This window comes from Larimichthys crocea, chromosome VI, assembly GCF_000972845.2.
Source record: "Larimichthys crocea isolate SSNF chromosome VI, L_crocea_2.0, whole genome shotgun sequence".
Taxonomy (NCBI): domain Eukaryota; kingdom Metazoa; phylum Chordata; class Actinopteri; family Sciaenidae; genus Larimichthys; species Larimichthys crocea.
In genome coordinates, this window is record NC_040016.1 from 9,964,347 (window position 1) to 9,980,715 (window position 16,369).

The 16,369-nt window shown below is 41.3% G+C and overlaps 2 protein-coding genes across 3 annotated transcripts; both read left to right on the forward strand.

Moving 5' to 3' along the window:
• On the forward strand, nt 1-3,529 carry cdkn1a (cyclin dependent kinase inhibitor 1A). Of its 2 annotated transcripts, none has more exons than XM_010755775.3 (3): nt 1-184; nt 2,313-2,760; nt 2,851-3,529. In XM_010755775.3, exons 2-3 carry the CDS (start codon nt 2,322-2,324, stop codon nt 2,904-2,906), a joined length of 495 nt encoding a protein of 164 aa, XP_010754077.2. In that variant the 5' UTR covers nt 1-184; nt 2,313-2,321; the 3' UTR covers nt 2,907-3,529. The 2 variants fall into 2 exon arrangements, with proteins under 2 accessions (XP_010754077.2, XP_010754076.2); XM_010755774.3 differs by lacking the exon at nt 1-184 and adding an exon at nt 1,950-2,083.
• Nucleotides 3,530-7,141: 3,612 nt separating this feature from the next.
• tmcc2 (transmembrane and coiled-coil domain family 2) lies at nt 7,142-12,451 on the forward strand. Its single transcript, XM_010755776.3, has 5 exons — nt 7,142-7,428; nt 9,157-9,555; nt 9,837-10,471; nt 10,813-10,948; nt 11,225-12,451. Exons 1-5 carry the CDS (start codon nt 7,426-7,428, stop codon nt 11,522-11,524), a joined length of 1,473 nt encoding a protein of 490 aa, XP_010754078.1. The 5' UTR covers nt 7,142-7,425; the 3' UTR covers nt 11,525-12,451.
• Nucleotides 12,452-16,369: the final 3,918 nt, after the last annotated feature.

A 16,369-nucleotide genomic window follows, 5' to 3' on the forward strand; every position in this document is an offset into this window, starting at 1 on the left:
CCACCGGAGTTCATAAAAGTTTAGTCCGAGCCACGGTGTGAGAATACTTGGAGGAAATATCAAGGACTGCTGTGTGTCCATTCAACTTTGATTGGTTTATTCGAGTGTTGGAGATTAACAGCAGCTTCAATCAAGAGGGCTGAAAAAAAGAAGATTTATTCACAGGATAATAATCACTGATAATGTAAGTAAAAATGTTATTTAACAGCATTTTAGATGGTTTATTTGTGCTGTATCAGGTTATAAGCAACTTTAGAAACTGTATCTAGGTTATCTGTGTGTACAAACTGTAATACACTACTTTTATTTTCTTATTTCTATAGGTTTAATCTTTAACAACACTTATTTATCAGGCTTCCACCCATACAACTTTTAAGTTACTCGGGTTTATATTCACATTTCTATTAAAACAAAACACTTAAAACTCATCCAGCCTTCTTTGTCACACAGTTATTTTTACACGTGTGTGATGAGGGTGAAGGAGGTCCAGTGACAGCCCAGTTTGACTGGGTCGACACGAGCTCCAGTCTCACGTGGAGTGGTGTAGTAAACTGGGCAGGGTCTCACGCATGAGTCTGTCTCCCGCCACAGCCTTGAATCACTCCTCCCCGCAGCTCCCCGCAGCGCCCCGCCCACCTCTGTCTGTAACAGCCTATCCCGTGAGGTGTAAGAGGGGTAAAGGAGGAGGGTAAAGGGGTACCATGTAGTGCCCCCCTAAACTTTTCTACCCCACTTTTACCCATCATTGAGTTTAGTGGATGTTTTTTTTTATCCATTGTAATCAGATTTCTTCCATTGAATGTACCCTACCTGACCTTAGGACATGCAGGTCCACAGTTATATAACAGTGGGTGGGGAAGGGTCACTAAAAAAAACTCATGATTAAGACAGTGTGGCATTATAATGGATCCATTTTAAGGTGGAATGATTACCTGAAAAGTTCCCCCAGGAAAGTCCCCTAAAAGATTACATTAGTTAAACTGCTGCCAGTTTCATTCAGTCTATATATAGAAGTGTCCTCCACTTGGATTTCTGGCTGTAATAATGTGTGAAAGCTGCCTTTGTTTCTCTCATGTGATCTCTTAATTGTATTACCTCAATCTACTTTGAAACCTGAAAAAATATTCAAGTCCAACCAGTGTCACAACTCCTCTTTTTTAAATGTTAGTTGTCAAAGATTAAAGAAGCTGAATTCGAACTTCTTGTTTATGGTAATCTTGTGTGTTTCTGTGAATCAGGAAGTTGTAGATTTTCTCTTTCTTGATGTGTGAAGCTGAACATGAATGAGCTGCAGTTCCTGGAAAAAAAAAAAAAAGCCACATGACATGACCTCAGACCGATGAGCTGTCAGACAATGGTCTTTTTTTACCAGACCTTTAAACACACTTATATATTTTTTATTAAACAAGTTTGGCAGCGATCATCTCCCTTAAAGCTTTGTTTGATCGGTCTACATGAAACCAGTTTCAGGACTTAGATAATCCATTGAGTCAGTGACAGTTGTTAGTGTCTCTCATATGATTAATATTCTAATTACAGTCACCTCTCCCTTTATAATGAATAATCAGGGTGGGCTGAGACGGATTTCTCTTGACCGTTCCCTCAGATGGGAACACCGCCCGGCCCTTCCTGGAAGACTCTAATGACTTATTGTTCCCCTGTGACACAGCTGATTCCTTCCTATAGCTCTGTACAGTGAAGTGCCGTGACCATTTAACCTTTATACGTGGAATAGCTTGAATTTAAGTCCTGTGCAGATATCCAACACTGATTTAATAATCAGATTTAGAAATATAACATCATTCATTGTTGCTCATTGAGGTTTTTCTGTTGGGCTGACTGTCTGTCGATGGTCTCATACTGCCACCTGGTGGTGTGTCTGTAGTGATCCCAGCCTCTGCTGCTGAGGATTTGCCTTTACATGTCTGGCTGAGATTATGCCCGGGCATGTACCAGTGATTCACACAGAGGAGAGCTTGCTGAGTCACAGGCAGGACTCGGTCTTATAAAGAGCTCCCCAGTTTTTACCAGTCTGAGATGCTCTGTAGTCTTTGCTGAGGAAACTTATACTGTTAGAGCCATGGTAAGCCAGATTTATACTTTTAATATAGAAAAATAACTTGTGTTTTATGTACTTTTCTTAATTTAAGACTGGTTTATAGCATCTGTGCAACATTGCATCAGATGCCAAATAAATCTGCAGCCACTCTGTCGATCGATTTGTTTGTTTTTTTATCAAAGATCTGATCGTTGGTGACACCCAGCAGCAGATTTTACATCTCATACATGGTCTTTTCTCTGTTTTCCTGCAGTGCAGAATTATGTCAACTCACAAGCGGATCCTGAGAACCCTGGGAAATGGCCCTGCTCGACGAAACCTGTTCGGCCCAGTCGACCGAGAGCAGCTTCAGGCGGACTACCAGGCCATCCTGCGGAAAGACCTGGAGGAGGCTTCGACTCGTTGGGGTTTCGACTTCCGCTTGGACAAACCTCTGGAGAGCAGCGAGTTCCAGTGGGAGGGAATCCCTAGTGCCAAGGTGCCACTGCTCTACAGATCCTGTATGTTCGGTCTGGGGCAGGAGAAAGACCAGAGGGTGACCGAGGCAGCAGTTACGCCCAAGAGAAGAAGGGTGGAGCCGCCACCACGGAGGGAGAAGGAGAACATCCCATGTTCGCCAGAGAGATGTGAACTCGACCTGGAGAAAACACCAGAGAAGGGAGAGAACACAGGGCTGAAGAGGAAGCAGACAAACATTACAGGTAAACACTCAGATATCTCATCTTTAAGTGTATAGCGTATTTCCTGTGTGGAGGTACAGGAGCTGAACTTCCTGTTCTTTATCCCAACAGATTTCTATCAGGCTAAAAGAAGAGTAGTTTGGATGCCGCGCAAATCCGGCGAGTGATTTTCATCCAGTTTACTTGCAAAATGTGCCAATATCCCAAAAGAACCACACAAACAGTACTACACTCAGGAAGACTACGCTCTGCACAGACTCGGCACAATCACTGATCGGGGGTACCCAGCGAATCACCTGACATCAGAAGGGACGTCCGCTACACATCATTACTACCAGGTTTTATTAGGGTACTGTACTCGCTCTGAAGGGGTTTGGTGTTTTTTGGAGGGGACATTCGAGCGGAGAAGATTAACGGTCAATCTCTCAGAATCGGTGGATTTCTACTCATTTGGCTCATGGGGGATGCCAAAGTGTCTGCGACTGACATCTCCCACTGTACATTCCACAGTGCTGAAGCTCTGTACGTCTTTCAGTACGGAGGTGCGACGGATAAACACAAAACTGTGTACACTTGAAACAGATGTTGGTTAAAATCATTCTGTCTTGCGATGAAATTGAAGTTGTGGCTGTGACAAAAAAAGCAACAAAAAAAAAACTGCAGAATGATTGAAAAAAAAGTATGGATGAGGCTCCACTATTGTTTTCTACAATGTTATTTCTTAATGTCGATCATGAGGGCTAGGAGTTTGTTTTTTTTTACAAAGCATTTATTATACGTTTTATATCCAGATGTACAGCTGTGTTTTCTCTACCATCATGTACTCACAGGAACATACTTGAAGAGTTCTGACATCCTGTACATTGCTGTTGCTTTGCTTAGATTATTATTGACAGAAGTGCCATCATGTCCTCCTTCCTTTACTTTACTTTCATCTACTGTAAGTCAAAAAATTTTAAACCATTTACCGGACCCGTGTGTACAGCACCAGACATTGTAGGTTTAGGAGTGTAGCACCACATCTTTGGAACACTTAGAGTAATATTTAGTTATATATATATATATATATATATATATATATATATATATATATAATATATATAAATATATATAATATATATCAGAGATTTATAGATTAATACAGCACTGTTAAGTAGCATAATCATGAAAAAGAACATTGCCATATTGCACATACAGTACATGTAATGGTGTGTTCAAAGCACCCAGTTTCAAGTGCCTTCGGGGCATTTGTTTCTCTATTTGAAGCTCCATAAAGGACAATCAGAAGAAAGTGTTCTCAGAAGCAAATGTATTATTTTCTTAAGCCAAGTGCTTTATTCTTTCCTCTATATGGTGCAATTATAACAGTAGACAACGTGTTATTATCTGCCTCAAAACAAACAGCGTGTTTGTTCATGACACTTATTTATGTCTATGTTGGCAAATCCTGCTGCTATGGGTAATCTGAATGGGTGTCAAACAAGGTCACTGTAATGCTAATCCTTGCGAGCTGACAGCTTAGAAATGTTCGCTGCTGCAGATAACAGCATTACCCCCAAACGATGAATGCACTTCTGTTAATAGATGCTCGTGCACAGGTCCTATATATTGTTTTATGTTGTAAGCTACAAATGAAAAAAAAGCTATCCTTTATTTATTGTGAGATACTATTCCTTGTGTTAATTTAGTTTTTTTTTTCAAATATTATGAGAATTTCAAATTCCAATAAAATATTCAAATGTATTTTCTTGTGGATGTTTTGTTTTATTATTGTGGTGTGTTTGTTTTCTCATGCGAGTCTGTGAGTGTGTGTGATGAAGTCAGCAGATTATGGTGAAATAGCCAGGAGGAGTCATTTCACTTAAAAAAACAACGGAGAGCTACTAAAAAACTACAAACACATCAGCCACGTTACAGTAAAAAGGAATAAAAATAGTTCTTTACATGCAAAAGTATTTTCAAGTTATACTACACTATAAGTAAAAGTACTCATATTTGAGGTTGAATATTTCCAGTTACTGTTATGTTATTATATACAGTGTTGTGTTATTATAATTGATTCATTAACGAGTAAATATCTTAATGATGCAGGTAATTTTACACTAACTAAACTTTAAAGGGTATCACAATATTTCATTATTGTTTTTAAATATAAACTCTTATTTTGAAAAGTAGTCTATAAGTATAGCTGTTTAAAGTACAGTACAGGAGAAGTATGAAGTCATATTAAATGGTTGGATCAATCAAGTAAAGTGCAGTTAACTCAAAGCTGTTTGTAGATAAAGTACTGCAGTAAATGTACTCCGGTTTCGCAACTGACAGCCATCACTTTACTCAGATATTTAATATTTAATGCTACTTTACGCTTCCACTTTACTACAGTATGAACTCACTGACCTGATAGCCATGTAGGAGTTACTTTTCCTATATAGTACACCCAGTATATAAAGAAGTTACATGACCTCCACCTCAACCAACTACAACTACAATGCAATAACATTTATTAGTGAGTACAAGTGTGTAATGAGTACTTTTAATAGTTCTCTTTACAAATGATATCCAAAAAAAACACTAAGACTTTTATTTGTAAAAGAATACTTCTACATGGGAAAACATCTGAATACTTTCTTCACCTGGTATTCATTGTAAGGGTTGGAGCCAGCTCTGTTCAGACGGCACCACTGGTTTACCACCAGTCATGACAGGCATGAAGGCACGAGCATGTGGTTTTACATAAGATTACCTCCTCCTGGCACGCTAAATTCAAATTCAAATTCAAATCACAGAAAGTACAATGTGCACATTCACATCATGAATGGATAAATCTGCTATATTACATAATATATATATGATATTTTTCATTCTTATCAACTCCTTAAGTGTGAAGGAAATTCAGATGAGCAGGAATGCTTCTGGTGCCCTCTACAGTCCTCGTCCATCAGCAGGGTGTGAGCATGAAATAATTAAATTCCTGGCAAACAGATGATGCTTAACGATTAAAATCCATTAATAGATATGGACTAATATATCAGGAAAAAAAGTACAGCGATGAACAATGGTTGACATTCGCTCAAATACTACTTAACCTGAGTGAGTCCATTTTATCCTACTTAATACTTTTTGTACTGTTAATAGTAGTTTTTACGTCACTACATTTATGTGACAACTTCAGGCTTTTTGTTGGTTATGACTTAACATACAAAACTTTAGATCAGCTTATATAAAATATAGGTGGATTAAACTACCAAACAGTATTTGTACTGTTAAAATCTCTAGTATACTTAGCTCTAACCAACATCAAGCTTGTTCCATTGTTCCAAGCTGAGGCCATAAAAACCAAAATTATTCTTATTTTCGGGTGATTATACACAAATGAAAATATAATTATACATATTATATTCAACTTATACCATATTTTTTTGTAAATATAGCGCCCTAAACGTTATACACTGGAACTTTAATGCAATAAGTCACAAGGTGCTTTACAAAGGCATTATACAATAGGCAAGAAATAAGTCATATTGCTATAAAATACAATAAAAATACATAATAAATACATAAAATACAGTCCTGGTGCATACAGATTTGTCTTTAGAATCAGTAATAATCCAATAATATTATATACACAGGGGATATTTGTCTGCATAACATGTACTTTTGATACTTACATTGTGCTGATAGTACTTTTACTAAAGTAAAAAAATTGCTTGTATTGATATTTCAGTAGTATTGCTACTTTTACATTTTAAGTAAAATATCTGAATACTTCTAGGGTTTTTATGCCATCTCTTCTCTCTGTGAATGAAGTCTTTTTTCTCCCCCTCTTTGATATGTATTTTACGTTTGTTTTTAAAATGGACATCTGTTCAGACGGGAATCCCTCCACACACTGACACACACATGCCAGCACAGAAAGAGATTTGAAGTTGAACTTCAAGCAGCACTAAGTAGCTCTGACACGTTTCCTCCCTTTTTGTGAAGAAGGTACATGAAAGCGAGTGAGTCACTGCTCGGACAGACATTGTGTACTTTGGCACCACATCACTGCAGCCCCACATCAGCACGCACTGGGTGTATGTGTTTCTATTCGAAGGAGGGTGAGGGGTGTTTAGAGGATAAAAAGCCTGGAGCCAGGCCCTGCTGTGCCCTCCCCTCCCCGTGCCTCTCCTCTGGCCTCAGCAGCATGGAGGCACCTGCACGCCTGTGCTAAGCTCTCCCATCCCCCCGCCCATTTCCCTCCATCATCTGTCCCTTAGCTCCCACATCCATTATAGGGCAGGACAGCTAGCATTTGCATTTAGACTGAGAGAGGGAGAGAGAGGGAGAGAGTGGTAGAGTGAGACAGAGGGAGGCGGAGGGAGCATATGACACAAAGGAGAGAGAGAGAGAGAGAGAGAGAGAGAGAGAGAGAGAGAGAGAGAGGGATCAGAGCATTAGAGAGAGAGAGGGAGAGAGGGAGGCTGCAGATATCGATGGCATTAACAATGGAGCATTAGGATACAGAGGGGATAGTCAGCCAGACAACGGCTGAGGGTAAAGATATTTGAGGAGGGGGGCTCCTCCTCTGTGAGCACAGAGGGAGGTGGAGGGAGTAGGAGGTGGAGGAGGAGGAGGAGGAGGAGGAGGAGGAGGATGGGCCTCGAACACAGACTTGCAATGGCACTGCAAAAATTGGATTAAAGCAGTATGGTAACGTTTCTAATTTAATTTATTGCTGTGCTGCTTGTGTCTCATCCTCATGTGTTCGCATCCACTCTTGTTGACATCCATCGGCCGTCTCTCATGTCTCTCAGTGCGTCTCCTGCCGAGTGAGGAAGGCACAGGCATCACCCCCCCTCTCTCCTCTTGTGTTTTTTTTTCTTTTTTTAAAAATACATTTTGTATGCCATAGACATCTGTCATCTCCATCCTCATCACAGCCCTGCTTCTCTTCCAAAGAAGGCTCCACGAGCCTTTTCTTTTCACCACCGGATCATCACCCTGTGTGCTTTTTTCACCAATGGCACCGTTAGATTTGATCATCTCTGTCTCTGTGTTGTTTTTTTTTGTGTTGTTGTTGTTGTCTGTATTTCACCCCTGTGTAACTGCATCGCCTCCTCATATGAGCCATCGCTTACTGCATAAGCATCACACTTTCTCTGACAAGATCAGGAAATGATTAACCACCAGGGACTGCAGTCATCTGTTTTTCCTCTCCATTACGATGTGATTGTAACCTACTTTGTTTATGCAGTTAGTATTATGATATGCTGCACTGTAGTCTATATATAGCAGCACAGGAAGCTTGTGCTCATTCTCACGCAAGAAATAAAACGCATATAATTCCTTGAACCGTTCCGCCTGGACAAATTAGAGCAGATTAGATGTTTGGTGTCATGTGTCTGCCTGGGCTCATGTTTGCGGGGTCTGATTACACTGTTTTGACGTCAGGCAGAGGGTCATTAACAATCCCTCCATCTGCTAAGCTAGACATATAAATATTATACTGAGCAGGGGATCCCCTCATGTATCAATGAGGCAAAGAGAAGGTAGAGAGGCAGAATGATAGAGACTTACATACGTGGACAATCAATTTCATCATTACACATACCATGATTTCTAAATATAGCGTGCAGCGTGTCTTAATTCCTCGTTTGTACCTGATGCACCTTTTAAAAAGAAAGGTCGTTTCATGGAGCTGAGTTTCCGAGGCTGTGCAGAGCAGGAAGCAGTGTAATTATGTATCATCTAATTAATGCATGATGGCCTTTCTGTGTACTCTCTGATGCCTCCACCAAATCAATTAGGAGCATTACCGCCAGGGGAGGAAAGTAACTAACTGCAAGTTTATTTATATTAAGGAGGCTGCAACTCCCCCCTCATAATTGCCAAGAAGTTTCCTAACAACAAACTCTGTAATTTGTCAATTATTATAGAGATAATAGGGATTATAGCCAGTTTTGTGTTGACGGTTATTAACATTTGTTGATTTCCAAATGAGTTTCCTTTCATTTAAACCCAAATAAATATTTGTTTAGTGTTCAGGTATTATTGGAAATAATAATATATGTTGAATTGTGTGTTTACTTAGAGACAAATGTCACATTTTTGTAAGCTCATGCCTGACTAAAGGACTCTTACTCTTTCTTCTACCAAGTGAACTCTTTGTCTGCAGTATTTTTCCAAGACAGGAAATTATTAAGAAATTACAGCCCTGTAAATGATGTTTGATATCCTGTTCATAAGAAACCAACAGTTTGTCTGTTGTGGCACCATCAACGATGATTTCACAGTGCCTATTACTCAGAATAACCTTCCTTTATACTTTAACTTCAGTGGATTTCAACGCATGTGATGTTTTTTCTACTTAAAGTAAAGTCATGTTAGGACTTCATCTATAATACTTGCTGATTACCTCCTGCCCTCTCCTCCCCTCAGCTGGACAAGAGCGAGGTGGCAACTCTAGGCCTACCCTCCACTACCAGCCATGGAGGCTCTGACAGTAACATCAGCGCGGACGGAGCGGCGGCAGCAGCGTCTGGGGTCATGGCAGGGGGTGCTGAGTGTTCAGGGGCCGGCGAGCCACAGAGGACCCGTGCTGCTCTGGAGCACCTGCAGCAGAAGATCCTAAAGGTCACCGAGCAGATTCGCGTGGAGCAGGAGGCCCGTGACGACAACGTTGCAGAATACCTGAAGTTGGCCCACAACGCAGACAAACAACAGGCGTCCAGGATAAAGCAGGTGTTTGAGAAGAAGAACCAGAAGTCTGCACAGACCATCGCGCACTTGCACAAGAAACTAGAGCACTATCACAAGAAGCTAAAGGAGATAGAACAGGTAGGTGAGCAAGTAGAGCATGTGCTGTCTCCGTGTGTTTTTGTGCTGTTTGAATCATTATCTCATGACTGAGGACAGTTGTGTCCAAATTTAGACGGATGTTTCTCATCTCCTAACAGTTACCTAAACCAATGCATCATCCTGTGTCTCACCTAAATCTCTACAGGGCCTGCTTTCCTCATCTATCTTCCTACAGTTCTCTCCCTTAAACCTAATCACCTCTGTCCTACCTTTGAGATCCTCCACTTCTCTGCTTCCTCATTTCTCTTCCCTCTCTACAGAATGGACCAGCCCGTCAGCCCAAGGATGTCCTGCGGGACATGCAGCAGGGATTAAAGGACGTCGGGGCTAATGTTCGTGCTGGGATAAGTGGTTTTGGAGGCGGTGTAGTCGAAGGAGTCAAAGGTGGAGTATCTGCCCTCACTCACACAGCCGTGGTCTCCAAGCCGAGAGAATTTGCCAGTCTAATCAGGAACAAGTTTGGCAGTGCAGATAACATTGCCCACTTAAAGGACACACTCGAGGACGGAGTCGGGGGTCACTCTGAGGACGCCCCCACACCTCGTGCCCTGAGTGGAAGTGCCACTCTGGTCTCAAGCCCAAAGTACGGCAGCGACGACGAGTGCTCCAGCGCCACGTCCGGCTCCGGAGCAGGTAGTAATTCTGGTGGTGCAGGCGGTGGAGGAGGAGGAGGAGGAGGAGGAGGGTTGTTAGGACCAACCATGGGGAGCCCTAGACTGGACGGGCACCACCACCACCACCATCACATGCACAGCTCTTGGGACTCTCTACTTGAGGGCCTGCAGGAGATAAAAGCCAGCCAGGCGCACATGGAGGACGCCATCGAGGACATGAAGGGGCAGCTGCAGAGTGACTACTCCTACATGACACAGTGCCTGCAAGAAGAGAGATACAGGTACACATCCAAAAGAGTGACACATACTTACATCCCTACCCTTGGCTTTTAGCCCCAAGCCCATAACTTCTTACTGACGATGTAACTCTTTAAATCAAGTTTTTTACAGCAGCAGGATGTTGAAGGAACATTTTAGCCATTGCAACAACATGTTTCATGTGTTTTCAATATTTTTTTGCACAACAGTGGAAGACTATGGCACAGACTGGATAAATCAGGCTTTGGATACAAGGACTTGACTATGGAGAATAAATCAAAGAGTTGAAGTTTTACATTTTGCATTATCTCTTGCATTATTTTGAGGATTTATGTGTGTGGTGTGTTTTGAACTGTATATTCAGGTATGAGCGACTTGAAGAACAGCTGAATGACTTAACAGAGCTGCACCAGAACGAGATGACTAATCTTAAACAGGAACTCGCCAGCATGGAGGAAAAAGTCGCCTACCAGTCCTACGAGCGAGCAAGAGACATTCAGGTAAAGATCATTAAAACCATTAAGAGTTTTTTATATGATGTTAAACATTCACAATGTCAACATTTTAATTGTTTTTTTAAGAGTAAAACACTGGTTTAATCAGATTTGATTGACAGCAACCAAATTCAAATGTTGCTAAATCCTGATTGACAAAATCTTTTGAGTGAAATAACGAAAACTGTTGGCAGAAAATAGTGTGTTCATGTAGGACCCTAACATTCATCCCATCTGAGATAAAAAAGTTTTCAGGCCCACTGTGGTTATTTGTGCACGCAGGAAGCTGTGGAGTCGTGCCTGACCCGCATCACCAAGCTGGAGCTGCAGCAGCAACAGCAGCAGGTCGTCCAGTTGGAGGGAGTTGAGAATGCCAATGCTCGAGCTCTGCTGGGCAAACTCATCAACGTCATCCTGGCGCTCATGGCTGTGCTGCTGGTCTTTGTCTCCACCTTGGCCAACTTCATCACCCCGCTGATGAAGACCAGAGCCCGGGTGGCCGCCACCGTCCTGCTGACCTTGCTGCTGTTCGTCCTGTGGAAGCAGTGGGACTTTGTGGAGCCATGGCTGCTGCCCAGCTGAGCTCCTTGCATAAGAAAGAGACTCCAGGGGCTAGAGAAGCTGGTTTCACCTCAGTCACCACCACTTTAAAGGATGCAGAGACTGAAATAGAATAAGAGCCGCTGTGCTTGTTCCCTTTGAGTGTAAAGGTGGAGCATCTGAGGACAAAACATGGCACTTTTAGTTAGGGAGTGACAAAGGACTCATCTCATCTCGCCCCCAAATCTCTTGGTGTTGATGACCAATCATCGATTGCATTGCTGTCACCAAAAAAACTGAGTTTCCTGAAAGAAATCTTTGGATCATCTTTTTCTAATTATTTATGATACATGAATTAAAAAAGACCTGAGCAACTTATAATGACTTTAAAATGCCGACCTTGTTCTGCTGTAACCTTCATGTTGAAGCTATAGTATATTTGAGAGGAAAAGGTTTTTTTTTTTTTATGAATGTTATGTGCTCATGCATGTCCTCGTACGTGCACTGAGATGCATCTTAGCTGGCATGAGTTAACATTTCATTAATGACAAAGTGAATCTCCTATAACTGCCATTTTGTTGTCAGAAATACAGTGCACACATGTCATATCTCAACATTCCTGATTTGTTTCACATCCTGTTCTGGTGTTGAAGCAGTGCTTTTAGACGCATTTCTTTCCTGTCTGTCTTTTTCTTGAAGTCGACTGAACTGTTTCAAAAAAAGAAAAGAAAAGAAAAAGAAAAACGCTGATATCTGCGACAAGTTCACTATAATAATTCAACTATGTAAACTCTGTTCTGTCCATAAAATGCTATTTCATAACCACTATTGTAGAACCGTTACTATCCACAGTGTCAAATTAACTGGCATGTCGAATTGTATCAAAGTTTATATCCAGTTTGCAAAAAATAATTATTTGCTGTTTTACTAAACGATGTAAGAAATAAATGATTTCATATATTAGGCTCACCTTGAGTATGTCCTTATCATCCTTTGGCTGAATGTTTTTATTGAAATCTTCTCAGAGAGACCAACGTCATCCATCACATGTGGAAGATGTTAAAATAATGATACCGCTAAATAAGGCACCTTTTATTAAGGGGTTGATAAATTGTACCTACTGGCTTTACTATCAATAGTTCATACAAATATTTTTTAAATACATAACTCCATTTTAAGCCATTAATAAGAGCAACTTTGACTAATTGGACCTTTATCTTCTTGAGAAACGGCAGCAGAGGATCTGGACCAAAATCCATTTAATAAATAATTTATTAAGCATTTATTAATGGATTACCAACATCAACACTATTACCTAATACAAAGGATAAATGCCAACCAAAGGGACACAACCTGGCAACCCAAATTGTGTTCTTATTAATGTCTTATATAAAGAAGAAGAAGAATGAACTGTATTGATCCCTCAATTGTGAAATTATTTTTTTTATATAGGCCTGAAATACAACCACACAAAGGGCTTATAGGCATGAGAATGTGGAGTGATGGACAGTCACATAGTGGCACCCTGTCCAATTTTTATATAACCCACCAGTTCAAATTATATTGAGACTTAAAGTTATGTAAAATTAACAGCATGGCCGCTTTGATGACAGGTGGTTGCCATTACAGACGGTTTGTTTGAGCACCCAGGTGTCATTCGGCCCGCTGATGGTCCACGTCTTTGTCCATTGTAAGATACGAGGTCTTCAGAAACCAGTGGATGACGTCACTGGTACCAGATACCAGATCGAGTAAGAAAAAAGATTTTGTTCTTCTCTTGGCCATCATCACATGCATTTGTGGAATAACTTGAGCAGTCCTCGTTTCGTGGTTTGACAGAAAGAAGACGGAAATCATCCCACAAACCCTTAGTTCTGTCAGAGGCGCGTAAGCAGCTTCTGATCACCGTTCCTCAGGTTCTTCGGCTGCACCTCAAACGCTTCAGGCAAGTTTCTCCTCGGCTGATTTTGTCATAATATTTACATTGAAGCATTTTAATAAAGCGTCTTGTTGCAGCTGATATCCGAGGGTTTATGTTGTCACGATGCATGTGAATCCTCGTACGCTAACTTGTTTCCTGTCTCATGACAGATGGTCGGGGCGGAACCATAGGGAGAAAATCGGCGTCCATGTGGCCTTTGACCAAGTTCTGAACATCAAACCATACTGCTGCACAGGCTCGTCACTCTGTCCACGAGGAGGCTACACCTACGATCTGTCCGCTGTAGTCATGCATCATGGTGAAAGGCTTCGGCTAGGGCACTACACCGCATACTGCTACAATACAGAAGGAGTGAGGAAGGGAACGGATTTGATTCAGAGAACCTATGAACTCCTGCTCTTCTCCTTCTTTTAACCTTTTTCTTTGTCTTCCAGGTTTCGGGTCCACTGTAATGACTCTGAGATGAAGGTTTGCAGTGTGGAGGAAGTGTGCAACACTCAGGCCTAATTCTCCTATACCCAGAGATCTGCCTAGGTACCTCTACCGCTGTGATGTCGACCTGTACGCGGCAACTAAAGGCTGCATTTATGAAAAGTGTTCTCTGATGTTTCCCAGATGTCATAAACAACACTTTAAGAATGATTCACTAAAAAAAGATGGCATTGAGGCCAGTAGGACAGCCACAATCAGGAGTTTAAGGTGAAGATTTTAGCAGCATAACCCACATGAGAATGATGAGGATAGGTGCATTCAGACAGGATCAGGCGCTGTGTGGAAACACAGGGTTTTCTATCATTTGAGTGCGAGCAGTGTGTTTTGCTGCGGCAGTGGGGAGAGCAGGGGTGTCTGCCAAAAACTGCAGCGACCTGTGCTGGAGAACTTTTGGAAAAACACTCTGACGTCACGCACGGCTGCCAATCAGACGCTGGGATTGGGAAAACCTCCAGTCGGCCTGAAATGTCTCAAGGCTACCAGGTGGATTCATGGATTAAACTCTGTTAATCAGACTGATTGTTTCACAGCGATTACCTTCAGCACATATAGACACACCCCCGGCAGCCCCCACACACCGCCGGAAGCCAGCGCCTGATCCTGCCTGAATACATCCATACCTTAAGGTAAACACACAGCAGCATACCCCACATGAAAAGCTGTTATATGGTATATATCCTGGAAAATAACGTCTGAATTTGATTTAAAACTTCAAATCAAAAACCTTTTCATAAATGAGCCACAGGTTTCTCAGCCTGTGTGACCAGCATATTGGTTGATGGCCTGAAGACTGTGGGAGAGTCCGACTCTGTCCTGCTGAACACCGAGTTGTGTGTCTATGTTTTCAAAAAAACAATCAGGCTCGTGTCTGTTGAGTCTGGGACCAACCAGACGCTCTCCTGAGACAGCATTTTACATTCAAAGACAACACGGATCTGGATTTTGGAGATTTTATCACAAAGTTCATGGTGCATTTTTAGGTAAAGCTACATTAGATGCCAAGGCACTAGGAGGTACATCGTCGTATAATTCCACTTTAGATGATTTCTATCTAGTGACCGAAACGACTTCAGTCCAGAGTTCGTGTTGCTCCTGTCCGACTTTTTTAATTCTTGTGAAATGTCACTTCTGGAAACTTTAATACTCATCCCTGTGTCATTTGTATTTCATCATGTCCTCTCCTCAAGTGTACGGCTACGACTGGATACTGTCCTGCGCTCCTCTCGGTGAACAGGAATAGTTTTTTCTTTTAGTTTATTTTGTAGTCATTATGTTCACTTCCAGAAAAGAAGCAAAAAGTAACGAGTTTCAGACACTTTGACTGATGATGAGTGGTGGAAAGCTGCACTTTTGAGGAGGGCTAATATTGTTGGTCCTATCTTTGTGATGTTTCATCTTTTAGCTCCTGTACTTCTTTAAATGGCAGCTCCCCCCCCCCCCGTGGTGAAACGATTAGACCGGTCTGAGCCCAGGTTCGGAGACGAAAAAAAGCGAAGTGAAAGGGGCAGACGGCGATACTGAAGAATGGGTTTCCACGAGACTTGGGGTACCCATTTTGAGTTGAGCACCTGAAAGCAATATATTGTACATCTTGCATCTTGACAGGAAATTTAAGATAAAATCAGGAATTCTTCTGCTTGTTATACAATGGTTTTTTTTCTACTCTGCTGTTTCTATCAAGGTCTTTAGAATTTGCTAGTTAATCAAGAAGAACTTGTGTTTGATACGAGTCAAATGCAAAAATACGTTTGTGAACTCTATGTAAAAGTTGGAACAATCTAATGACGATGAAGTCTTACTTTTTAGCGGTCAGGTGTGGCCATGCCACCGGCTCTGATCCCCTTGAGTTCTGTCTTGTACTGTAAGAATACGTCATAAATGTAATGGTCATATGGGTTTTGCCTGACTGTAATTATTAAAAGACAAAGCAAATTTCAAATATTTTTCCACGGCGTATTCATTTTAGAGCAGTCCTTTTTTAAAATGTCCACTAGAGGAGGGTTCATTCAGGATGTCAGCATATAGATTCCTCTGATAAAAGCCTTAGAGAAAGATGTGTTCAGTCGGCAGTCATCTTTTCACAGCTTTAGCATCGTAACAGAAATGGATACAGTGAGTAATCTACAGGATTAGCAGCTGATCTGAAATTTATTAATTCTGCTCTCTCGTGCTTTCTTAAAGTGTAACCAGAATAAAATGTAATCGCGTCCAGACAGAGAAGCAGCTGATAAGAGGGCATTAAATGTAAATAATCTCTGAAGATTATTTCTTTTCTTAGCAGTGAACTCACCCCGTCCCATTTTCACTGATCTACTATGAGGAGATTTTTTTTTTCACCCTCATGCCATAAAAATCAAATGCTGAATGCATTTGATTGAAATCATATAAAGTAATATCTGGAAAATGTAACATAATACCTCAATATACTGTTTTTTGTTCAAGAGTCATTTTGA

Coding starts and splice junctions, on each gene's coding strand:
- cdkn1a (XM_010755774.3), top strand. Junction 2,761..2,850: donor GAAGCAGACAAACATTACAG/GTAAACACTCAG, acceptor TTATCCCAACAG/ATTTCTATCAGGCTAAAAGA.
- tmcc2 (XM_010755776.3), top strand. Junction 9,556..9,836: donor AGCTAAAGGAGATAGAACAG/GTAGGTGAGCAA, acceptor CCCTCTCTACAG/AATGGACCAGCCCGTCAGCC. Junction 10,949..11,224: donor AGCGAGCAAGAGACATTCAG/GTAAAGATCATT, acceptor TTGTGCACGCAG/GAAGCTGTGGAGTCGTGCCT.